The sequence below is a fragment of the Erpetoichthys calabaricus genome, chromosome 11 (genome assembly GCF_900747795.2).
Source record: "Erpetoichthys calabaricus chromosome 11, fErpCal1.3, whole genome shotgun sequence".
In the NCBI taxonomy this organism is placed as follows: Eukaryota; Metazoa; Chordata; class Cladistia; order Polypteriformes; family Polypteridae; genus Erpetoichthys; species Erpetoichthys calabaricus.
Genome location: NC_041404.2, coordinates 163,208,594 through 163,234,977, shown reverse-complemented (window position 1 = coordinate 163,234,977; position 26,384 = coordinate 163,208,594). Strand labels below are relative to the sequence as shown.

At 39.6% G+C, this 26,384-nt stretch overlaps 2 protein-coding genes across 3 annotated transcripts in view; one reads left to right on the top strand and one right to left on the bottom strand.

The window, feature by feature from the left end:
• Window positions 1–18,847, top strand: part of tsr3 (TSR3 ribosome maturation factor) — a 38,118-nt gene extending 19,271 nt beyond the window's left edge. The window contains exons 4-7 of the mRNA XM_028814469.2: window positions 2,127–2,320; window positions 2,537–2,704; window positions 17,171–17,225; window positions 18,338–18,847. Coding sequence (XP_028670302.1) covers window positions 2,127–2,320; window positions 2,537–2,704; window positions 17,171–17,225; window positions 18,338–18,548 — 628 coding nt within the window. The 3' untranslated portion in view covers window positions 18,549–18,847. The remainder of the gene's footprint in view (window positions 1–2,126; window positions 2,321–2,536; window positions 2,705–17,170; window positions 17,226–18,337) is intronic.
• Window positions 18,848–21,004: 2,157 nt separating this feature from the next.
• baiap3 (BAI1 associated protein 3) overlaps window positions 21,005–26,384 on the bottom strand; it is a 163,590-nt gene continuing 158,210 nt past the window's right edge. For both annotated transcript variants that reach the window (XM_028814468.2, XM_051933963.1), the window contains exons 31-34: window positions 25,988–26,108; window positions 25,773–25,896; window positions 24,150–24,355; window positions 21,005–21,545 (exon numbers count right to left, since the gene is read on the bottom strand). In XM_028814468.2, the coding sequence (XP_028670301.2) occupies window positions 21,439–21,545; window positions 24,150–24,355; window positions 25,773–25,896; window positions 25,988–26,108 (558 nt within the window). In that variant the 3' untranslated portion in view covers window positions 21,005–21,438. The remainder of the gene's footprint in view (window positions 21,546–24,149; window positions 24,356–25,772; window positions 25,897–25,987; window positions 26,109–26,384) is intronic.

The following is a 26,384-nucleotide window of genomic DNA, read 5'->3' as shown; positions in this document are numbered from 1 at the left end:
AAAACCTTTTAGACATTTTTGTGAAATTTACCCTTAACGCGTCTTCATCTTTGTTCCTGTGTTCTTGTTGAAGAACTGATGTTAGAGTTTACAGCTGGCATCTTCTGTTCTAGTTTCCTTCATAATTTGAAACACTTAACTCATGGTACTGTATCTCTTAACCTCCATTTGTTTACACTGAAAACTCCTTTAGTCTTTCCTCCTACCTCATACTTCACAGTCCTGGAACCAGCCTAGCTGCTCTCCTTCAGAAATTGTGTAGCTCTAGTTTGTTTTTTCAGTAATATAGAGACCAAAGCTGTACGCAGTACTTCAGATCAGGTCTCACTACTGTGTTTATTAAATAGCTTAATTTAACCTCCCTTGACTCGTACTCCACACATTGGCCTATATAACCTTACCCCCATTGGCCGCCTTAATGGATTCTGTACACTATCTAGATGTAGACAGTGACCAGCCTAATACAATTGTTGGGTCCTCGTCATAAGGGGTACTTTCCCACTGTGTACTCAGATGTACCATTTTTATTTCCTTCATGTAATCTTTTACATTTATTTACATTAAATATCATCTGCCCAAACCTGTATTCTCTCCAGATCCTTTTGTACTGTTTCAGCTTATTGTTCCTTATCCTTTGTTCCACATATATTAATATCATCTACAAACTTAACTTGCTGACTGTTTATATTCTTACCATAATCATTTATAAATATATTTAAAAGAGCACCAGCTTAAGAACAGAAGGAAACCACTTTTAACATCATCTCATTCTGATAAGAATCCTCTCACCATAACCCTTTCCTTCTGGTATTAAAGCCAATTTTGCACCCACCTACACACCACGCCTCCAACTTCTTTTAGCTTGATCCCAAGCCTCTTGTGTGGTACCACATCAGAAGCTTTTTGATAATCAAGACAAATAATATCTTATACACCTCTCTGACCATAAACCTGTGTTGCTTTCTCTTAGAATTTTAGCATATTAATGAAACACAATCTCCCTGTCTATGCTTGGTCTTTTCCTTAATAATTCCCTTGATTAATTTACCCATAGTGCATCTTAAGCTTGCCGGCCTGTAGTTACAGTGAAACCTCGGGTCGCGAACGTCTCGGACCACGTACAAATCGGGTTATGACCAAAAAGTTCGCCAAACTTTTGCATCTGTTTACGACCACACACTCAGGTGACGAACAAGCCAGTTTCCCTTCTGGTTCGTACGCGCCAATGATTTCCGCACGTGTTCAGTCACTTCCTGTGCAGCGAGAGAGAGAGAGGGCTGGCCACATAAGGCCGAGAAGGCAGTTAAAGAATGCACTGGGCTTGTTTTTAAAGAGACTGATTCGAGCATTGTTTTAACCTCGTTGTATTTAATGAAGACTTTTTTTCTATTGGATTTTAACCTCCACTTCCCTTCTGTTTACAGCGATCGGTTCGTAGCGTGAATTCTTGCAATGTTACTTTTCTCTGTTCAAGGTTTTCTCCGTGTTATTCGGTGTTTTTACATTTAGTTTACTATTGTGCTGTGCGTTCTATGGTATACAGTAATTAACTATTTCTGTGCTTAAAAATCTTTAAAAAAATATATTTACATACAGTTTGTACGGTCTGGAACGGATTAATTGTATTTACATATAGTCATATGGGGGAAATTACTTCGGGTCACGACCAAATCGGGTTATGACCAGAGTTTTGGAACGAATTACGGTCGTGACCTGAGGTTCCACTGTATTTGGATCGTCTCGATCATAGTTTGTATATAACAGGACAACATTTGCTGGCATCTATTTTTTAGGAATGTCCACAGTGTGCAGGAATTTTTGAAGAATGCACATCAAGTGTGGTAACTAGGCTTCTGACACACTCTAGGAAAAGTGGTATCTGGCCCTGGTAATTTATTTGATTTTTGGCCTTTTAAAATAAGCAGCACTTCTCTTGATGTTCCAAATCATTGAGTACCTCCTTGATACTCCCTGTAATGTGAAAACTAAAGAAGTAAATGTAAACTTACATCATTCACTATTTCACAATGTGTGTAGTTTAGTTTTTCCTTACTTTCCTAAAAAGTGTGACTTTTCCTTAATTTGTTTACTACTTAAACACTGAAAGAATTTTTCCTTATTTTCAGGGAAATTGTGACCCAAAGTGGTGTAGCTGTTATTGACTGCTCCTGGGCAAAACTGGAGGTAACCCCCTTTAACAAAATGAGAGGAAGCCATCCTAGGCTTTTGCCATACTTGGTAGCAGCCAACCCAGTTAATTATGGCCGACCTTGCAAGCTGTCCTGTGTTGAAGCATTTGCTGCAACCTTTTGCATTGTAGGTGAGTAACAGTTTTCTCTGTGGTAGTTTGTGTTACCCAAGAGAAAGATAATGTTGACAAGGCAGCCAAAAGCTGTATATGGTGATGTCATATATTAAAAACTAACATATAAAAACTCTTAACTAAGCAGTAGTGGGACAGAGTACTCTTGAGGGCTAAAGTGGCAGTGCTCTGCATAATGTTCTTCACCCTCTGTGTTCTGTTTTTCTATTACAGGATTTCAAGATCTTGCTGTCATTTTGTTACGGAAGTTTAAATGGGGAAAAGTGTTCTTGGACCTGAATAAGTGTTTACTGGAAAAGTATGCCGCTTGCCATAACGAGGAGGAAGTGCTGAATGTGGAGAGGGAGTATTTGGCATCCAAACCTGAAGAGGAAGATGTTGGTAAATAATATGTTTATTACTCTTATGTAGGTGGCGTTTGAGTCATCTTTTTGAAAAACAAAGTCATTAATGCCTCTCAGTCTTTTGACAGCCTACTCGCTAGTCACAGTCATTCTGCCTTTCTCTGACCAAACTTACAGGTAAGTTACTTAAGTATCGTTGTGATGAATTTAGGACACCCCTTAACAAGATTTAACTTTTGCAGTTCCTAGTCTGTGATTGGTACTGTATGCCAATATATAGATCAGTGGTTCTTACTCTGACAATGTCAGTTGTAATTGTTAAGAAAATTATGCAAAGTGTTAACCTTGTACCTCAAGGAAAATGAATATGGTATGTTTACTTGATGAATATTTTGAGATCAAATCTTTATGAAAAACATTAAATGAAGGGCACTGAACCAAAGCCTATATCACATTATGTGACTTCTAGGCGGAGGGTGTGTCAGACTTGCCAACTGCAGTTGCAGATTCATGACCAAATCATTTCAGTTTAAATGACAGAAAATTGCTGGACATGTCTAATTTAGTGACTGCGTGCTAACCTTCCAGCACAGCTATGCACTTCCCATTTTCTGATAGTCAATAGCATGATGCCCGATGTAGCTGGTACTATATGAATGGTTAACAAATATGGCGAGTTCAGCTGCAGTGTCTGCCCTTTTTTCTTTTTTCCATTTTGTCATAGTATGTAAAACATGAGACATTAGGTAGATGAGCTTGTCTTCTGTTTCTGAGGTCTAAAATACCCGCATTCATCATTCCTCATTGCTCCATTAAACACATTGTACTTCCGGGTGAGCATTTATTGATTGCACCTGTCATGCAGGACATACTTGAATCTGTATATATATATATATATGTGTGTGTGTGTGTGTGTGTGTGTGTGTGTGTGCGCGCGCGCGCGCGCATTTGTATGTATGTGTATGTATATATAATGACAGATGGCTAGGACACCTTCATAGTGTAAGGAAGGACCAGGAGAGCATTATCTTCCCCGGAGTGCTAAATGGCAGCCCCCCTGGGTTGCAGCGGTGCCATGGATTCCCACAGGGCTACATGGGAGTTGGAGTTCGGTACAGCCCTGTTGAGTTCCGTGTGTGCCGCCAGGGGGTGCTGTAGGAGCAATGGAATCCTACGACATCGGGCTTCCACCTCACCTGGGAGTACTTCGGGATAATGCTGATTGCCCACCTGAAGTGCTTCCGGATTCATCAAAGAAGGGATCACATCACTTTATTCAAGGAGCCAGAGTCGAGATGGAGAAGACAAAGCTTGGTGGAAGTAGTCAGAGAGAAGAGAAGTTCTGTGTGCTACTTTATTTGTGCTTGGTGCTTGTGGTATCATGCATTGGTGAGAAACGGTTGGAAAGCGTTTCCCACAGCTGGATAAAAAACTGTGTGTGTTGCTGAACTTGTGCCTTGTCTGTGTCTGATTTTGGGAGCTAGTGCGCCACCTGTAGACCACAATCTCTCTATATATTTACCCCTTCAGTAAGGAAGGCGGAAATAATTACGCGAGAGAAATCAGGTACAAAAAGAGATTTATAGGTAGATAATGTATATCTATATGGAGAGGAAGTTTATGTTGGTTTTTGTTTTGGCATTTACAGAATGTGTTTAAATTGCATTATTTCAGTGTTTTTTTTTATGGGTGTAGTCATTTGTTTATACCTGTTTTGGTAACAACCAGGAAATGGTGTGGTGCATGACATCACTGGGGAGATGGGAGATGAGGTCGTATGGAATGAGCTTTTATTATCCAAGATTGCAGATATTCCAAACCTGTTTGTGCTTCTCAGCTGAAGGTTTTTGCTCTTCTTTTCGACTTTGATTTTTGATTCTGACGCTCTTAATTTTCTTGAATGCCTTGGCTATGATCTGAGCCTGTCTCCTTTTCTGACCTCTTATTTACTCACTGCTAAGTTTTTTCTTTTTCTTGAGCATGGGAAAGAGCTATATAAATAAAACGTATTATTATTATTTTGTGGTTTGGTGGGGTCTGATGTTTTCATTTTGTAGCCTCTCGCATATTTTTGGTTGAATATCAGGTTCCTTTTGTTCAGGCTCCCATTACAATGCTCACTGTGAAGGCCATGTCAAGCAGACATTCCCTGATTGATGAGCATTTACTGTCATCATTTTCAAAAAAACAAGTGAAATATTTCAGAAAAAAGGTTGTGTTTTGTACAATAAGGAAACAAATTCAGAGGCTCTTCACACTTCATTTTTTTTTTTTACCAATTTAAGTGGGCTGAAGCAGCAGAGACAGAAATCTGTTTGGCTTGGCACGGGTCCTGCTGCAGACATATTGAAGTCAAAGCCTTAAGCTTTTACATATGAGCCAACTTGCATGTGATTGCCAAAGCAGTTTGACTGGCGGATTGAATTGCACGTTTTCTTGTATTCTTTGTTTTTTTTGTAGATATTTATAGACCAGAGTACAATTTTTAAAAATGCCAAATGATAACCAAGAAAATGAATGCAAGTGACTTTGAGAAGCGTTGATGTCTTTCATCTGCCAACTTAAAGAAATGCATTGATGAAAAGGCAGACAGATGAGAGGAAGCTTCTTGGGAATACACACTAGTGTAGCTACCCGTCTGTGGAAAGATTAAAATAAAGCGCAGATGAGCCGAGCATATTCATGTGATTCTGGAGATTACATTAACTAGTAAACAAACCTGTTGTCTGAATACTTAAAATGCACCAACACTAAGGGAAAGCTCATTCGTAGCCCACACACTGTTACAGATGTGTAGTTGCTTTAGTGACATGACTGTAACTGTAACTGTTTTTTGTTTTCATATCACAGGTGTTGTGCTAAAAGGATATCCAAGTGTTTCTGCCACGTCTTCTGTGCAGGACTCTCCCTTTGCAGCCTCCTGCATGCTCACAGATAGAGTGCCTGACTTCATAATTTGGCACACTTCAAATTTTATTTGTAGAAGTCTGGTGGGGACCTTTAAACTTATAGGGCAGGCATTATGGTGGAGAGGTTTGGTCTTTGGAGTTTAAACCCTGACATTGTGGGTACGTATCCCACTACTGACTCCGTGTGTAAGTCTCTTACCCTGCCAGTGCTGCCCTCATTGGACGAACAAAGGAAATGTAACCAACTGTTTTTCAAATGTTGTAAGTTGCCTTGGATACAGGCATCAGCCAAATAATAAGTAGTAATAGTAATACAATAGTAATAACTCATAAGATTCATACATCTATTGTCTGACCTCTTTTTCTCCCTGGCCATATTCATATTTCATTGAAAGACAAGCACATTGGAATTTATTTAATAGCAACTTGAGCTGTGCTTTAGGACTTGTCGATTTTTATTACTCATTTATTTGTACAGTATTGTGTAAGGTTGCATTTATTTTCTGATTTTGTTATTAGGGGCGGAGTGGTGGCTCTGAGGCTTAAGGATCTGCGCTGGTATCCCAAAGGTTGCCGGTTCGAATCCCCGTCACTGCCAAAAGAGATCCTACTCTGCTGGGCCCTTGAGCAAGACCCTTAACCTGTAATTGCTCCTGGGGCTCTCTACAATGGCTGACCCTGCGCTCTGACCCCAAGGGGTATGCGAAAACTAACAAATTCCTAATACAAGAAATTGTATAAGGCGAAATAAAGAACCAAAAAAAAAAAAAAATTATAAAGAAATTTGACCAATGCCTCGTGAATTCAGAATATGACATCACAGGGCAAAGTGTTGCTGTCTTCAGAGGTTTGAGAGCAGAACAAGGAGCATTCTTTCAAAGTGTGCCCTTTTACTTGCTGAGCCCATTGGTTCCCTAATGAATGTGTTAAGTAGTCATGTGCTGTACACCACGGTCTCCTGCTTAACACTAGAGTCGCTGAAGCCTGCAAAATTTTCCATTGTCCCAGACCTTAATTTTCCTTGCAGCTCCTTATCTCTGCACCAATTGCCAGTTCATAAAGCAATTTTGCTTTGCAAATGTGTTAGTTAGCAATTGTTGTTTCTGAATGCCAATCAGTGTTTAGAAATATAAAATGATCAGAATATTACTGCTTCACAAATAACCAATGCTTAGCTTATACTGTAATATACAGAGATATCACACCCAAAAATGCAAGCGCCATTGGATGCACATAGCAATGATTAAGCAAGCAATGTCTTGTGTTAAAGTGAGAAGGGGCAAGTAACTACCCTGAGTGGTTACTGTCGTCCTTGACTTGCATGGCATGTGTGGGCCAGTTTAACTATAAAGAGAGCTAAACGTCATTTATTTGTGAAGTAGGAATATTCTGATATTCATTTTGCATCCCTGATACAGTATCCTTGGTTTTTATACAGTCATATGAAAAAGTTTGGGAACCCCTCTTAATTGTTTGGATTTTTGTTTATCATTGGCTTAGCTTTCAAAGTAGCAACTTCCTTGTAATATACTGTATGACATGTCTTATGGAAACAGTAGAATTTCAGCAGTGACATTAAATTTATTGGATTAACAGAAAATATGCAATATGCATCATAACAAAATTAGACAGGTGCATAAATTTGGGTACCCCAACAGAGACATTACATCAATACTTAGTTGAGCCTCCTTTTGTAAATCTAACAGCCTCTAGACGCCTCCTATAGCCTTTAATGAGTGTCTGGATTCTGAATGGAGGTATTTTTGACCATTCTTCCATACAAAATCTCTCCAGTTCAGTTAAATTTGATGGCTGCCGAGCATGAACAGCCTGCTTCAAATCATCCTATAGATTTTCGATGATATATATTTGGCCATTCCAGAACATTGTACTTCTCCCTCTGCATGAATACCTTTGTAGATTATCGAACTGTGTTTTGGGTCATTGTCTTGTTGGAATATCCAACCCCTGCGTAACTTCAACTTTGTGACTGATGCTTGAACATTATCTTGAAGAATTTGTTGATATTGGGTTGAATTCATCCGACCCTCGACTTTAACAAGGGCCCCAGTCCCTGAACTAGTCACACAGCCCCACAGCATGATGGAACCTCCACAAAATTTGACAGTAGGTAGCAGGTGTTTTTCTTGGAATGCGGTGTTCTTCTTCCGCCATGCAAAGCGCTTTTTGTTATGACCAGATAACTCAATTTCTGTCCCATCAGTCTAAAGCACTTTGTTCAAAATGAATCTGGTTTATCTAAATGAGCATTTGCATACAATAAGCAACTCTGTTTGTGGCGTGAGTGCAGAAAGGGCTTCTTTCTCATCACCCTGCCATACAGATGTTGTTTGTGCGAATTGCGCTGAATTGTAGAACGATGTACAGATACACCATCTGCAGCAGGATGTTCTTGCAGGTCTTTAGAGCACTTTTAAGCACTTTGAGCTAAATTATTTGTATGAAAATGTGCTATATAAATAAATGTTGTTGTTGGAGGTGATCTGTGGGTTGTCTGTAACCATTCTCACAATCCTGCCCATATGCCGCTCCTGTATTTTTCTTGGCCTGCCAGACCTGCTGGGTTTAACAGCAACTGTGCCTGTGGCCTTCCATTTCCTGATTACATTCCTTACAGTTGAAACTGACAGTTTATACCTCTGAGGTAGCTTTTTGTAGCCTTCCCCTAAACCATGAGACTGAATAATCTTTGTTTTCAGATCTTTTGAGAGTTGCTTTGAGGATCCCATGCCGTCATTCTTCAGAGGAGAGTCAAAGGGAAGCAAAACTTGCAATTGACCACCTTAAACACCTTTTCTCATAATTGGACACACCTGTCTATGAAGTTCAAGGCTAAACGAGCGAATCCAACCAATTTGGTGTTGCAAGTAATCAGTATTGAGCAGTTACATGCATTCAAATCAGCAAACTTACAAGGGGACCCAAATTATTGCACAGCCAGTTTGTCACATTTGATTTAATTTCATACAACTAAATACTGCTTCACTACAAATCTTTGTTCAGAAAACACCGCAGCACTCAGATGTTCCTAGGAAATGAAAGACATACCACTGTTATCTTTTTTTGTTGAAAGTAAATTATTATGCAGGCTGAGAGGGGTTCCCAAACTTTTTCATATGACTGTATATGTATGTATGTACTGTATGTGTGTGTGTGTGTGTATATATAATATAAAAGTTTCCATACATATGGTTTTTAACATTTTATTTTCCGGATGCTTGGATTGGTCGCTGTGGTCCTGTGGAGTGGCCTCCCAGATCCACAGATCTCACCCCACTTGATTTTTATCTTTGGGGGCATTTGAAGGCCATGGTGTATCAGGAAAAGATACAAAACATAAATCATCTTGGGGAACGTATCACCAACGCCATTACAAGCATTACTCCAGCTGTGCTAATACGTGTTCATCAGCAGTGGTGAACACGTATTGAAATGTGCTTTCAAAACAATGACAGCCATGTAGAGCATATTATGTAAATGAAAATGCTTTTTCATAAAAAAAATATTTCTTTTCCTATGTATGGAAACTTATGGCCCACCCTGTATTGTTCAAAATTATGTTAACATTTGAATGGTGGAAACAATTTATTCACAAAATATACCTCATATGTGCAAGATGATTTACAGCAATGTCTCAACCTGTTCGCCATCATGTTCAACACATAAAAGCCAACGAGCAACAGTGCCATTCAAAGCCCGGACACACATTTTGCGGAGAATAGATGATACCACAGTCTACATTCTGTCCTTCAGGTCATTGATATCACAAACTTTCTTGCTATACATACACTTCTTCACCATACAGTGAATTGCAAACTTGCAACCACTCTTTTTTGCTCTAGTGTTGATCTGTCACCCATGGTATATACAGTACGTCTGTCTGCAGAAGAAAAATAATCCATTAGTGTTAACCTAATTTTGTCTCACCCTGTATAAATATGTAAATATATATCTATCTATATATAGATAGACATAGATATATATATATATATATATATAGGTAAAATTCCATTACAACGAATACTTTACAACAAAAGTTTCATTACAACGAAGTATTTTTATGGCCCTGACAGTTTCCCCGTATATCACGAGTCAATAGAAATCTCGTTACTACAAAGTACATTCAGCAGATACTTTCATTACAATGAAGTGACCTTGAAATGCCTGAGTGAATCATCTACAGAGCAGTTAGTTCTGTGGTCGCAGCTCAGTTGTGCACAACGATCCCCAAACAGAAACGCTGTTTTTTTTTTTTTTTACATTCTTTGAACTTTCCTCGTACTGTTTATTTTTTTTTTTTGCGACCACAATCTTTTAGGATTCACTTCTGTGGCGCCTCACTGCACCACTGCGAGCCTGCTGTTGCCCTGCCACAGCAATGGACAAACAATCTTCCACAGATGTGGCAATCACGCTTCGGGACGCACTTCAGTGTGTCACCCCATTGGGTTGGGGGGGATCCCAAAAGAGTGTAGAAACCTCACAATATGAAGAAGAAGAAGAAAAGGATGATTTGGCTTCTGATTGATAACTGTGCTGCCTACAACATGCTTCCACATTTAGATAATGTTCGCATTGAATTCCTCCTACCCAATTGCACAGCAGTGCTTCAGCCATTGGATTTGGGCATCATTCGCACCCTGAAAGTGTATTATCACAAGGAAATCCTGAGATAAATTCTCGACAACATAACTTGTTGACAGGAGAAGATTAAAATTAACGTGAAAGATGCTATTGAAATGATTGCAAACGCCTGGATGCAAGTTAAAGAAAGCACTATAGTGAGAAATACAGAATCTCATTACTATGAAATTTTCATTACAACTAAATATTTTTAGGTCCCTGGCAGTTCTTTGTAATGGAATTTTACCTGTGTGTGTGTATATGTGTGTGTGTGTGTATATAATATATATATATATATATATATATATATATATATATATATATATATATATATATATATATATTATATAATGTAGTAAAGGTTGAGATACATCCATTTGGATATGTAGGTCGGTTCAGTTGTATACATTGGTTTGAATATAACTGTTGGATTTTACTGGCAGGCACAGCGTCTCCGTTCCGCTTCATCGTTGCTTTAACAAGGTTGTCATCGTTGTACATACTTTGTGGGGTGAGGAGGCGGGGATCTGTGTGAGTGTTTTAAATAATGAAAGAAAAATAGTGGATCTAATGAAATCGAGGACCCCCAACCAAGACAGCTTACGAAATAAAAAGTGATCGACAGGCATATGCCTAACAACTACAATAAATATGAACACATTTAATAATAAATAATTGTTAACTTTTTATTAGTTAAAAAAAAAAAATTAAAAACTCGCCTCCAGAGATAAAAGCAGCAGGCTGCTGCTCCAAAAATCTGGAAAGCATGTCGTAAGCACTGTTCCAGCCAACAACAACATCTGTTATAAGTTTGTGTTGTGGAAATTCGAATATCTTCCAATTTCTTTTTAGAGCTTCGACAGCTATGGTGCTTTAATGGAAAAATATGGAAACTCTCCTTATTTTTGCAAGCAGTCGAGCAACAGGCAAGATTTAATATTTGTGCAAAACACCGATAGCTAGATAGGAGCTCGATAGTGCATCAAATATGACCCTAACTATCAGTGACGATTACTGGGTAGTTTTCATGAAGTGCTCATTCTTTTGCAGTCTTTGCCATGTCAGCACCTGTGTGACTCTCGTATATCACTCAAGTTAGCAGAACACACATGATCAATTGCCACTCGTCATTGATAACATGCACCATTATAGTGATGTAAGACTAAGTGGTCCTGGAAGTCCATCAGTTGCATGTAAGTGCAACACTTTTCAGTTTGTAATGCGCTCTCCACCTTCGCTCCTGTCTTTGCGTATAACGCAGAAATCACTTTTTCAGTATGGTACTTTCGACAAAGTATTTCATATCTTGGTTCTAACATTTTGAGCATCTTACAAAAACCCTTGTTCTCCGCCACACTATAAGGATGAAGATCTTTACTAATAGCCATAGCAGAGGTCGCCAAGTCCGGTCCTGGAGGACCACCATGGCTGCAGGTTTTCATTCTAACCCTTTTTTTAACGAGTGCCCTGTTTGTGCTGCTAATTAACTTCTTATGGATTCATTTTAATTGACTTGCTTTTTAAATATTTGCTCCCCTGAATTTCTTCATCATTCCTCTCAATTGCTTCATTTCCTTCCTTAAATGGCACCCACACAGAAATTAAATGTGAAGCGAGGGAGCCAACAGAAGACCAACTAAGTGAGGACGTCAAACTCCAACCAATTTCACTCCAACCAGTTGCTTAATTAGGCGCTGATTCTGGTCGTTAAGTAAATCCGTTCTTTAATTTCGTGGCTTGTTGCTGCGCTTGTGGTTACATTAGCAGACATTTCCAAAGTTGTTGATTTTCTCTTTTCTAAGAGCACTATTGAAATGTTTTGGGGACCTGAGCAGATCAACATTCCTGAGACCTTCATCTTTCTTTATTGTCAGATACTGTATGATGGACACCAGTTGTTTTGGCTCATTTTGTATCTCATTATTGTTTGGTTGCTGTTGTGATGTGAGATTTTGCATATAACTTGATAACTTAATATTTTGTATGTCTTTTATTTGTAATTTAGGCAAAGCAATGTAATTTAGTGTTACTTTGGTGAGAGGCATTTGTGTTTGCCCCCCTTTACGACTGAGTTTCTTCGAATTTTACGACAGAGTTGGGGGGTGTGCTTTAAACCAGTTTGGCAAGTGTTTCTCTGCTAAAGTCTTTCAACCCCCAGCAAGGAAGCCAGGTTATTTTAACGTATGGTCTTGGGGGGTGGCAGGTTTTAAGATGCTGTATTCCCCCATTGGTCTAAAGCATGGCTGTTTGGAATTGGCTTCTATCAGAAGCTTTTAAGTACCATGATGTCCTATTGGCTCTAGGGGGTTGGACAGAGAATCTATAAATCTGCTTGCTCAACCTCACTGTCTCTCTCTTACTAACATCTGATGAAGAAGACAACACAATGAAGAGCACAGTTTAGCAGCCATATTGGAACAGGCATATGGCTTGTTCTGAAGAAAGCTGAGCACCAATGATGCCGGAGACACATTAAATAACTACAAGTCCGTGTGCCACCTGAAACTATACATCACCATTTAATCAGGTTGTATGGTTGCCAATATTCAAATGTACTTTGCATATTATTATTTGTGAATATTACCAATAACTGTTTTATGTGTAACTTAATTCCTGCTTGTCTTTTTACTACACCTAATTGCCTATAGATATAGAAGGGAAGGTGGGGGATATGTTATATACTGTAATACCTTATAAACAGTGGTAAGTCTGTGAGATTAGGCATTCTGACAACGGCTACTTATTAATAATACAATAGGGGAAAGTAGAGCAATATATTACTCTACCAAGACAAAACAGTTGCTAATTAAGGAAAATGAAACAATTAAGGGGTCTGAGTCTGCAAGAGCAAGTCAATTAAAAAATTAGTTCAAAAGAAGTTAATTAGCAGCAAAAACGGGTCACTCATTAAGAAAAGGGTTAGAATGAAAACCTCCAGCCACCGTGGTCCTCCAGGCCTGGAGTTGGCGACCCCTGATCCATAGACCATGGTGAGGCAAAAGACTTAGACATGGTAGGAGCTTAAGGTTGAGTTTTCCTTCTGATAAAGAAAATTTGAATTGTTGCCACACTTTAGATTTGAAGTAAGAGGGAGCAGCCTTAACTGTTTTCTCCTCATTTGATCCGCTCTGGTTGGCTGCTATCTCTGCAGTGTAATCTTTACAGTTTGGTGCTATTATTTTAATTAATGTTGAGCACCACACCTAGGATCCATGAGGCAATGACAACCTGATTAGAGACCTAAAATAAGGAATCTGTTTAGAGCGCCTGTAGAAATTTCGGTATTAGACTTCAGAATATTGGTCCTGTAATTCACACTATATCTCCATATCAGTTTATCGTTCCACCTCTACTGAAGTCATCACACAGCAAAATTCTCACAGCCTAAGTCTCTGTTGATGTTTTTATCTGGCAATGAGATGTAGGGAATTGTAAAGGTAAATGATATTATTTGAAATACATTCTTTTTCCGTGTCCACAACAATCTGCGTATAAATTCTTTATTTATTTGTCACATACATAGTTATACAGGACAACACGCAGTGAAATGCATCTTTTCGCATACCCCTTGGGGTCAGAGCGCAGGGTCAGCCATTGTACAGCGCCCCTGGAGCAATCGAAGGTTAAGGGCCTTGCTCAAGGGCCCAGCAGAGTAGCATCTCTTTCGGCAGTGACGGGGATTCGAATTGCAAGATGGCATAAGAAATGTGAGGCAACAAAAGTTATACACATAGCTAAAACAACTTGTTTTTTCATGTTATACTAATAACAACATAATGTTGATGTGAAGAGGTCCAAATATCAAACACTTTCACAAAAGGTGTAACAAAACAAGTGCGCTTTTAAATAAAATGTTCATGTGGCTATGAATGTGTAAAAACTGAAGTCCAAATTCCCTGCATCGGTCGCTACAAATTTGAGACATTTGCGTCCATGAGTGTGTTTACATAACCAGTTACATTTAATAGACAAGCAGGCTTCACAGTGGAAATGCAGCGGCCTTGCAGCCCAATACAGAGCGCAGAGCAGCTGCCTCACAGCCAAGGAAGTCATGGGTTCAAGTCCCAGCTCCTCCCTTCATGGAGTGCTTTGAGTAGTGAGCTCTTCCATCCATCCATCCATCCTCTTTTGCTTATCCGAGGTCGGGTCGCGGGGGCAGCAGCTTGAGCAGAGATGCCCAGACTTCCCTCTCCCCGGCCACTTCTTCTAGCTCTTCCGGGGGAATCCCAAGGCGTTCCCAGGCCAGCCGGGAGACATAGTCCCTCCAGCGTGTCCTGGGTCTTCCCCGGGGCCTCCTCCCGGTTGGATGTGCCCGGAACACCTCACCAGGGAGGCATCCTGATCAGATGCCCGAGCCACCTCATCTGACTCCTCTCGATGCGGAGGAGCAGCGGCTCTACTCTGAGCCCCTCCTGGATGACTGAACTTCTCACCCTATCTTTAAGGGAAAGCCCAGACACCCTGCGGAGGAAACTCATTTCAGCCGCTTGTAATCGCGATCTCGTTCTTTCGGTCACTACCCATAGCTCATGACCATAGGTGAGGGTAGAAGCGTAGATCGACTGGTAAATTGAGAGCTTCGCCTTGCGGCTCAGCTCCTTTTTCACCACGACAGACCGATGCAGCGCCCGCATTACTGCGGATGCCGCACCGATCCGCCTGTCGATCTCACGCTCCATTCTTCCCTCACTCGTGAACAAGACCCCGAGATACTTGAACTCCTCCACTTGGGACAGGATCTCGCTACCAATCCTGAGAGGGCACTCCACCCTTTTCCGGCTGAGGACCATGGTCTCGGATTTGGAGGTGCTGATTCCCATCCCAGCTGCTGCACACTCAGCTGTGAATCGTTCCAGAGAGAGCTGAAGATCACGGCCTGAGCTCTTATTTTTAGTATTGTATAATAAAAACATGATTTGAATCTAACGACGGTGTAAATTTATGGTGCTGGTAAAAGCTTATGCTGAAGGGGTAAAAGCAGACACACAAACGTGGGTAAATGATTTCTTCTCGGACAATCTTGTTGAAAAAACAGACACCACAATGTCTATGGAGGTAATGAAGTTCAATAAACATCAGCACAGACTTGGGCTGTCAGAATTTTACCGTATGGTGACTTCAGCTGGCTGAATTGGGGATGGCAGACTGCATTCTGACGATTGACACATTTGCGAAACAAAACTGCTTTATGAACAGACGAGCAAAATTAGGGTAGTCCAGGACAATGAAAAATGTTAGGGCTTTAGGGATTGCATTGTTAAGGCCAGTCGTATTACACAACTTGTTCCAGTGATTTGCAGTTAGAGACTTCATTTGCATAATCTTAGTAGTTGTGGCGCACTCCCCGCACTCGCGTAGTCCAACCAGTTTGCAAGTTAACTGCGACAGGTGGGGAGTCTTCTGTCCTAAATCGGAAACGAGCGAGAATAGTGAGAACCTATGTGGGCTTACCCAGATGTACAGTGTGTAGAATCAAGTTACAAACAATAAGGAATGTGGGTATTTTTGGACCTGACAAACGGAAGAGAGGCTCATCTGTCTGATGTTTTACAAGCTATGAATAAAAAAAGGTGAATTCTGCGTACTTGTAAAGCATTATTAGGACGGCACCAGCCCTGTCAGCAGCACACTGGTCTGATAAAACACTGAATTTGCAATATTTTGGAAATGTGAAACTACTGGAAAATCATGACAGAACCGTTTAGTCATATAATCTGACATTCTCCTCTGACCAGAGGTTGTGTAGTGTGACACCAGCTCTATTTACATCCTAGTCCTCCATTTTATTATGGTGTGTGTGCTTATTCTATATATTCATTCTCTCAGCCCAGTCTGAAGCCTACAAACCCTGAGGTCTCCTCATAACACTGAACAGCTTTTTAAGGACACTGAAAGATTCGGGTTTCTCATTTATAATACTGTACTTTTGTTTTACCTGGATGTCTGTTTTATAATATACAGTAATCCCTCGCTATATCGCGCTTCGCCTTTCGCGGCTTCACTCCATCGCGGATTTTATATGTAAGCATATTTAAATATATATCGCGGATTTTTCGCTGCTTCGCGGGTTTCTGCGGACAATGGGTCTTTTAATTTCTGGTACATGCTTCCTCAGTTGGTTTGCCCAGTTGATTTCATACAAGGGACGCTATTGGCAGATGGCTGAGAAGCTAGATTGCTTACTCTTTGCTTACTCTTCTGTCTCTCTTGCGCTGACTTTCTCTGATCCTGACGTATGGGGATTGAGCAGGGGGGCTGTTCGCACACCTAGACGATACGGACGCTCGTCTAAAAATGCTGAAAGATTATCTTCACGTTGCTATCTTTTGTGCAGCTGCTTCCTGAAACGACATGCTGCACGGTGCTTCGCATACTTAAAAGCTCGAAGGGCACGTATTGATTTTTGACTGAAAAACAAACTCTGTGTCTCTCTATCTCTCCCTGCTCCTGACGAGGGGGTGTGAGCTGCCGCCTTCAACAGCTTTGTGCCGGTGCTTCGCATACTTAAAAGCCAAACAGCCCTATTGATTTGTTTGCTAGAGATTGTTTTCTCTATCTATGTGACATTCTGTGCTCCTGACACGCACTCCTTTGAAGAGGAAGATATGTTTGCATTCTTTTAATTGTGAGACTGAACTGTCATCTCTGTCCTGTCATGGAGCACAGTTTAAACTTTTGAAAAAGAGACAAATGTTTGTTTGCAGTATTTGAATAACGTTCCTGTCTCTCTACAACCTCCTGTGTTTCTGCGCAAATCTGTGACCCAAGCATGACAATCTAAAAATAACCATTTAAACATATGGTTTCTACTTCGCGGATTTTCTTATTTCGCGGGTGGCTCTGGAACGCAACCCCCGCGATGGAGGAGGGATTACTGAACTTGGAATGATCAAATGTTTGTTATTTAAACAGGTTAATGAGTATTAAATTGTCCATCTTTTGTTTTATAGATCCGTTTGATGTTGATTCTGGAAGATTGTGTTCCAACCCCAACCGACCCAGATGGTAAGTCTGTGTTTTCTCTTAAAAACATGCAGGACCTTGAATCAGCTTCGCTTGAAGTTCTAACCATTAAACATCTGTGTGTAAATCGTTAAACCAAAGGATGCAGGGTAGAGGAACAAGTCGTTTTTAGGGTTTCTTTTTTCAATCTTGGGAGTTAGTCCCGAAACCTCAGGCACAACTCTTTAAGTCTGTCGACTTCTCACAACAGCCTGACACACTTCTGCCGTAGTTCGTATTTTTTTTTGAGTTCTCATTGCTTTATGTTTCTTCTAATCTCCTTCGCCCAACTGCAACACATGATTACAAAGACCAGGTGAACCATGGTGGAATGTGAGCTGCTTTCAATTAATTTGTTTGCTACAGCAAAGGGGCGGCCATTCTGGGATATTTTGGACAAGCAGCAAGCTGATTAAAGTGGCCATTTTAAGAGAGCAGTTCGAGGTGCAAATCGGGCAGATCATCAGTGAGATTTGCAAAAGTAAAACCCAATAACTAGAAATTTAAAAGTGGCCCAAGCTTGTGCGCAGTATGTTGGTAACATATTATAGATTCTGAAATGATAAAAAGATACCCACTTATCAAAGAACATAAGACAGCTGCCAGAAATTCAGAGCTCAGTACAAAACACCCGCAGCAAATAGCAGTCAAAGAGCAACAAATGAGTCACTTGGTGATAAAAATATAACCTCTTTCGTGTGACTGTGGCACCAAGGGACTGGCGGAGTGCATTTACAGCCCACTTAACCAGGTGTATGGATGGTATGACAATAAAGACTAACAACAACAATCTGTCTTCCAGAGGTAAAGAGTGGGGCCCAAGGACCAAGCTGTTTATGAAGGGTATCAGCTGCTCATATGGTGGCCTCACCTCTGACCTATTAGTGGAAAAGTACCAAGCAACAATTCAGTGTTCAAGCACTAGGCGAAGCCCCCGAGTGAAATAGGCAGTAACTGTAAGATGACAGTAATGCAAATTACTTGTTGTATCAGGTATAAAATGTCAAGTCAGTCAGTCATTTTCTAACCTGCTTAGTCCAGAACAGGGTCACGAAGGTCTGCTGGTGCCTGTCCCAGCTGTAAAAAGCTGAATTATGATATCCTGTCATTTTTAGGGCAAATGAACAGGATGACGATGGTGAAGAGGAGTTGGATAAGGCTGATGATGAAGATGACAGTGATGAAGACACTGGAGATACACCTGAAAACCACAAAGAAGAAACATGTGAGAGTGAAAATGATGATGAAGATGAAACAGGGGACAACAGTTTGGTTCCTGATCCACAGCAGATTTGGAAAGGGGCAAAGAAAAGAATTAGGAACTAAAGAGCTATTAGAAAGTTCTCTCCTCGGTGAGTGTCGCATCAACAGTAAATTCTGTAAGACGCAGCATAGCAAAGGCTCCACATTAATTCTTGGGTGAATTAGAATTTGTAGCAAGTCTATATTCTGTGTTATATTACCTAGTAAACAAAGATAGACATTAAATATGGCAAAGGCACAAAAATGTATCCATGTGGCCGTCAGTGCTGTGTCAGCTGAAGGATTTTCTGTAAATAAAATGAAATGTTATTTGCAAACTATGAAAGTAAACTTTTAAATAAAGCAAATCATATATTCAGTAACACTTGTATATTATCACTGAACGGTCTGCTAGATAACCACTTTCCTCCGATCTCCAGGGCTTTTTTGCAGTTAAACTAGTTAACAGATCTGCAGCAAATATAAAAGTAAGGTGGCCTGACTAAATATAATAAGGAGAAATATCCAATTGCTTTTATATAAATAGAAATATCCAATTGCTTTTATATAAATAGAAATATCCAATTGCTTTTATATAAGTTGTATGATGTGTTACATCTCAGAGCGAGTTACTATGAGTTCAGGTACTCTGACATTTGGAGTACTGCGGAGAACTGACTTAAACTTCTTATTTCAGATATTATTTTAATGTTGGACAGTTTGAAAATTAAGGAGGGGGATTAAAGCATAAAGTGTGATCCAGACATTAGAATGCGGACTGAATTCATCCATGTTACTGCCCAGGGAAGCACGTTACATCCCTCTGCTTGTTTCATCAGCAGCACCAATCTGTACCAATATCTTCATGATGAATAATTCTGAATGCTGGTGACTTCAAACAAGGAAAGAAACGTTTATCAGCTTGTTTCATTTGTGGACTCAACAGGCTGGAACGACTCTGTCCAAATATGAATTCCTTTAAATATAAACCTGTGGCACAACTGGGCATGTCTGACCTCATCTTGCTGCTCTCGTATCCAAGGCAAGAAGTTGTTAAGTGTGTTTGACAGGGTGGTGGTTTGTTTTTATTATATATTGTACTTTTTGCTTTTTGGAGCTTGCGTAAAATTTTAATATCATCTTGGAGACAAATACAGTATAATCTAATCCGGGGAAATCACTCCAGTCCCGGAGGTCTGCAGTGGCTACAGGTTTTTGCTTTAACCAAACTTTTAATTTAGAAGCCTTTCCTTTACTCCTAAAGCAATATGTTTCTTTGGCTTAGTTTTAGTTAAATTGTCCGTTACAATTCAGACCCTTAATTAACTATTTTAGTTTTAAACTTCTGTATTTATATTCTAATTTTTGCCTGTTTCCTTAACCAGCCATCAGTTAATAATGAGGTTCAAATGACACTGGAATTGGCAACTCTCTAGCTAACCTGCTTCCATTTAACCTGTGTCCGTGCATCAGGAAGTATCCATGTTAATACAATGTTTTGAAATAAATGAGAGGGATGGGAAGGACCACAAAACATTTGGATTCTCATAAAATGAAAAATCTACAATGTGATAAAGTTGTGTCTTGAAAGAATGAAAGTACTAATAAGCCTTATCTTCTTCTATAATCTGCCACCGTGGCTGTTTGTTTGTCTGTCCAGGATTTTAAATCACCTGCAGCTCGCAAACCGTTTCACCTATTGACTTGAAATTTGGTACATGTATACTACGTGACGTCTACTATCCGCTTTTGGGGTGATGATTTTATTACTCTTTATTTTATTTTATTGTAGAATCAACTCTCTGCAGGGCGGCTGTGCGTACGAGCACCGTTCTCATTCCCTACCACTTTCACTAATCATTCTTGAGGCAGATTGAAGACTTAAGTGCCAGATTAAGTGAAAAAATTAAAGTAATTTCAACACAAAAACTAATTTAATCAGTTTTAATGCGAAAAGATGCCGACAAAAGAAGAGAAGCAGTGGGCCGCTAGGGTGGAGTAAAGAAGTGCTGCTCAGGAAGCAGCAAGCACATCAACCTCTGAGCAAATGAATGCTAAACGTACAGAGAAAGAGGCTGAACACTAGGAATGTCAAGTCAAGTCGTGCAGTGCACCGTTACTGGTAATTTAAATAAATACCAAGTTTCATTATCTGCTAGGCCTGGCTTCTAATTACAAACAAGCCACTGCAGACCTCAATCTAATGTCATGGATAAAAAAAAATGAGATTACATGACCATAGGAATGAAGAAATCATCTTAATCTTTGATGCCACATAACTTGGACAATATGTAAATGAGAAGACTTGTTTAGATAAAAAAAAATGTATTATTTGAGTGACTTAACATGTTATCTGTGAATTTGTACTTCAGCATTTCATGTTGTCATGTGTTTCATGCAAAAAATAAAAAGTACCTAAAGAACCTTAGAGCGCTACTTGAGCTGCTGTACTTGGTGCACTTGGTAATCATCCCAGTTGCGCTCAGATTTATACTTTTTAAATCGGCTACATAAAAAAAAACAAGGACCACACAATAGAGGACTTTTTAAATAAACAACTTTCTTCAGTCAACAGTTAGAAAAGTACAGCTTTGTAGTACAGTTTTGTTGCATGTAGAGCAAATATTGATCATTAATGTGCACAACTTTTACTATCAAACTTATACAGAGAAATAACAGTTTAGTTTTAGTACACTTAAAATGTTGTAAACCGTTGGCAGGTGATGAGAGAAACTAAAATAAGTTGCGGTCATCTCAGACAGGTTAAGTGCCGAGGATCAGCTTAGGCAGGTTCACACTACACAACTGTTTGCAACACATTCTTTTCTGTGTTGCATTTTTATCAATACTTTCCTCTTAATCATGAAAGTTTTGACATAATATGAATCAAACTTTGCAAAAGACATCAACTGTCACAATGAACATGACACAGATGTACAGCACGCCAAGGGTATCCCATCAGCCCGGTATGACTTTAGTCTGTTTCTCCCATTGATTTTTCAAGTTCCTTGAGCTTCTTCACAAATTCTTGGGCCTCTCTGTCAGTACTGCGTGCTTCTAACATTTTCAGGATGGGCTTCTCTGTATGGAGCACACAACGAAAAAACACAGTAAGGGTGTTGAAGCAACAAGCACACAGAGCCTTGCATTAAGCGTTGGGCACAGACTGCAGTTTCATGATAAGCCCCAGCAGATTTCATTTCTTACATATATATATATATATATACAGTAAATATCATATGGTGGGACAATACATGAGATTTTATTACATAAGTAATCAATAAGCCACATGTGGCAGTCTGCACCATTTAAAAGCTGTTTTTTTCTGTAAGGAGGTCCTTTGTTGTTATTAGACCCCTGACTGAAAGTCCAGTCGTACTTGTAATGAAATGGCTTCTGTATTCTCCTTGTAAATCACAAAAAAATGCACATTGTGTGCCCTATTATTAATAAGTGACCTTTATTAAACTAAATTTAAAATAACATTATTGAAAGAAAAATATGGAAATTGCATTTTTATAATTAGATGACTTATTTAATTATGCATTTTTTCAGAATTTGACATTTTTCTGTACACTGTATATGTCGGTGTACTTTTTCATGTGTGTTATTCTAAATTGCTGTCTTTATTAATTTAATTTGGCATTAATGGTATTCCATACCATACAAGATAAAACATAAAAACTTAACTTGAGAAACTCATAACAAAAAACATTATTTGTATGTCCCTAATTATGCTGTTGTTCATGGCATCAGGATGATGGAAGGTTGGACACTGATGTTTCAGGGTTCCCACTCTTTTTAAGGAATCATTTTCCAGGACATTTCCAGGAGCTTTTTCCGCAAATTCATGACAGGATCTGGTCATACAGTCGTACACTTTAGTCGCAGGCTTAACGCCATTTTAATTTCTCTTTGATTATGCAGGGACTTAATGTCACCGATATGCTAAATTACATAAAGGCAACACCAATTAATGCACTGATGTATAATGGAGTTGTTTGACCTCTTTTTGTTACACACTGTTTTAAACTGCAAAACTCTTTTAAAGAAATAAATGCCTCTTGGATTGTGGAAAACTCTCCAAACACTGACATATACTGAGCAATTCCATAATGTTTAGTATAGAGCTGTTGATCACACCATGAATTAGGCTACCATAGTGACCTAATTTCAGTAAAAGTTACTTGCATATTACATATTATGTCATTGTTTGTATCAAATAAATTTATGTACAATGTTTGTATTAAACAAAACTGCATAAAGCCAATTTATTGCCTATATCATGTGTATGATGCCTATAACACTAATATATGCAACAATTGGCACGCGACAAAACAAAGTCAGAGTTAACTTTCAACTGGTAGCTTTACTGGGAATACAGCAGCTGTAGAATTTGCATAAGTCAACGACAAAGATTATAATAAAGAACTTATCTTTGTGGGAAAAGAAGCAAAATACATCCATTTTAAATCATGATAGCCTTGCCATCAATTCCGGAGTTGAAAACTTGGTTAAACTAGAAAGAATACTAAGAACAACGGATAAGAGCCTGAACTCTATAAGTCACTGTAGTGTAACCTATGAAAAAGGCATCTGGTGTAGGCCTAGGGTTAGAAACAATGCTGGTGTTGCTCCTTGAGGTCTGATAAAACTGCATCCAGACCGATGACCTCTTTCTTTTTTTCAGCAACACTTTTACGATAGGCATTAGATTTTGTGAGCAGTGTAAAGTCCTGTTTTCTCTCAGCCTTCTCTGCCATTGCATCTGCTTCTTCTTGCATTGCCTCAATGCTTGTGATTATTTTCTGTCTCTTTGCAGCCACTTTTGTGATTTCAGAGCGGAGCTCTTCTCTTTGCTTGTCATTTTCAGTTTCCTTTTTCTTCTTTTTTTCATCATCAAGGTATTGGACATATCGCATCCTGGCATTTCTGCAATGCTGCAAGAGGGGCTTTGGCAATACTCCATCAAATGAGCCACCAGTCAAAGAATCATTTATAAATATAATTGCCTATACATGTCTCAGTAGGTGGAGACATTGCGCAGCAGAGGCCACGACCTAGCTCAGCTGTCATCATATCTAGACTTACGAACAGCAAGCTGTTTCAAACAGAAAAATTAAAAAGCGAAAACAGAAATAAAATTCCAGGACAAGAAAGATTATTTCCAGGACATTTGGCCATTTCGATCAGTTTCCAGGTCATTTCAATGACTGGAAAATAACCCTCAAAGTTTTCAGATTTTCCAGGACGCGTGGGAACCCTGTGTTTGATATGATATGCCTATGAAATGCGTAACATTTGTATTAGTACAGCTTTAGGTGCTGTAATCATGTAAAGACTTGAAACAGAGTGCCTACAATAAGGAAAGACAGGAATTTGTTGCTGCTATGAGACTTCTTATACTCCCATGCACCCCCAAACACGGTCAAAATATTCCTGGTTTAATTCACTAAATTGCAAAAAGAATAATTTGAAAGCCTTATTCCTAGGGCAGTTTAGGCTCAAGTTGGTGACCTACAGTGTAACTTGCATAGTGATGGCAACGTCAAGTCAGCATAGCATAAACCTGTGACAGTTTGGTTGCAGCAGCATGTGACTGCATTTCTGATTCTCCCCAAGTGCCGTTGTATTAGAAGCAGAAACCAAATCGCTGATTCATTTTAAAACTCGAGTGCATCTTACCACTGGGTTTGGGTCTTGCCAAGTGTAGTATCAGAGGTTGGACATTTTTCACTCCTCCATGTGTTGCCTGTTTGTCTGAACCACAGCAGTCTGTTAATGACAGAACCGCTTCACCAGCAAAGTCATTGGCTGACAGCCAGTCATGATCCATAATGGTGAACAGGATACAGGCAGACTTTTTCTTGTGCTGCTCCTGAGTAACATGGCTGTGAAGAGACACGGACAACTCTTTAAGAGTACATAGTTTGTATGCATATGAGATATGAGTGATAAAAGCAAATTCTTTTATCCCTTTTTATATAATGGCTATTTTTTTTCCCAACTTTTTGAATTAGAAGTGTGTCTTCCACCAGGTACATATTATTGTATCTCTTTTAATGTAGAAAAAAAACGCATTTGTGGTTGGACAACTTTATATACTTTGCTTGTAATCATATGCTTACAGTATATTAGGGTGGAAAGGTTGTTTTCCCTCGTAACTATACATCACTGCCTGGGGTCAGGCGTCCATCCATCCATCTTTTATCTAACCCACTATATCCTAACTACAGGGTCACGGGGGGTCTGCTAGAGCCAATTCCAGCCAACACAGGGTGCAAAGCAGGAAACAAACTCTGGGCAGGGCGCCCAACACAGGGCACACACCAGGGACAATTTAGGATTGCCATTTCACCCAACCTGTATGTCTTTGGACTGTGGGAGGAAACCCACGCAGACACGGGGAGAACATGCAAACTCCACGCGGGAAGTGAACCCGGGTCTCCTTACTGCGAGGCAGCAGCGCTGCCACTGCACCACCATGCCGCCCTAGGGTTAGGCAAAGAATACCAATAACACCAGGAATCTAATTGTAGGCTCCGACAATCATTGTAAAGCTAGTATTGCATGGGTTGAATATTTATATTCATTAAAGCACCTTATAGTGCTATATAAATAAAATATCCATCCATCCATTTTTCAACCCGCTGAATCCAAACACAGGGTCATGGGGGTCTGCTGGAGCCAATCCCAGCCAACACAGGGCACAAGGCAGGAACCAATCCCAGGCAGGGTGCCAACCCACCACAGGAGACACACAAACACACCCACACACCAAGCACACACTAGAGCCAATTTAGAATCGCCAATCCACCTAACCTGCATGTCTTTGGACTGTGGGAGGAAACCCACGCAGACACGGGGAGAACATGCAAACTCCACGCAGGGAGGACCCGGGAATCGAAGCCAAGTCCCCAGATCTCCCAACTGCGAGGCAGCAGCGATACCCACTGCGCCACCGTAATAAAATATTCTTATTATTAAATGGTAATGGATTTACCTAAAGCTAGGTATACATTAGGTTCTCTTGATCAGTACCTGCCATTTTAGAGGTCTTGCATATCGCTGCACATCGTTTCCCCTGCTCTGACTTAAATGTTTTTTGTTTTTTTTTTCTCTCCTCATGACCTTAAGAAGGAGGACAGTTTTTAAGACAAGTAATGGATTCTAAAATTGACTCCGAACCCATCCTTTCATTATGACATAAGATATTGTTTTCAGTTTGAGACTGGCCAAAAGAGATCTGACTGTTCTCATCCAGAAAAGGGGCCATTGTGCCTACTGGAAACTATACCTAATACTCACAACACAAAAAGTTCATCAAACACTGGATGTAGAGTTTTGTGTTTCACTTGTGTTCGCTGACTTCTTGACATTGGAAATATGTGGTGGGGACACAACTCTATGATGACAAATGGGTCACTTAAACCTGGAGAAAAGCAACCAGACAGGTTATTTGCATTAAGGTTCCTAAAGTAATGTATAAAAGTATTAAACAGTTATTATGGTGCATCACCTACCATTGGCATCTAAAGCGATGAGATCTGCTGCATGCAGAATTTCAACATAAAGTTTCTGTTCTGAGGCTTCATAGTAGCATTTGACACTAATTCTTCCAAATCTACTTTGCCTCAAAGTTTTCTAAAGTAAGCAACAACCAACATTAAATTTTCTTTTGTAGAATAAAGATGGATATATTTAAAATCAACTCTGTATTCATCACTAGCAAATATTAGGAATATATGTGTCCTTACACACCTATTGATGCACTGCTTCTTTTCCTTAAGTCAGTAACTACATAGTGAATTATGAATAACACATTCTAATATATTCACAAATAGAAAAGATTTATTACAATACAGTCTACAGCTCTCAAGTAACATGGACCTATCCTGCTGGTTTACTTCAATTTAAATC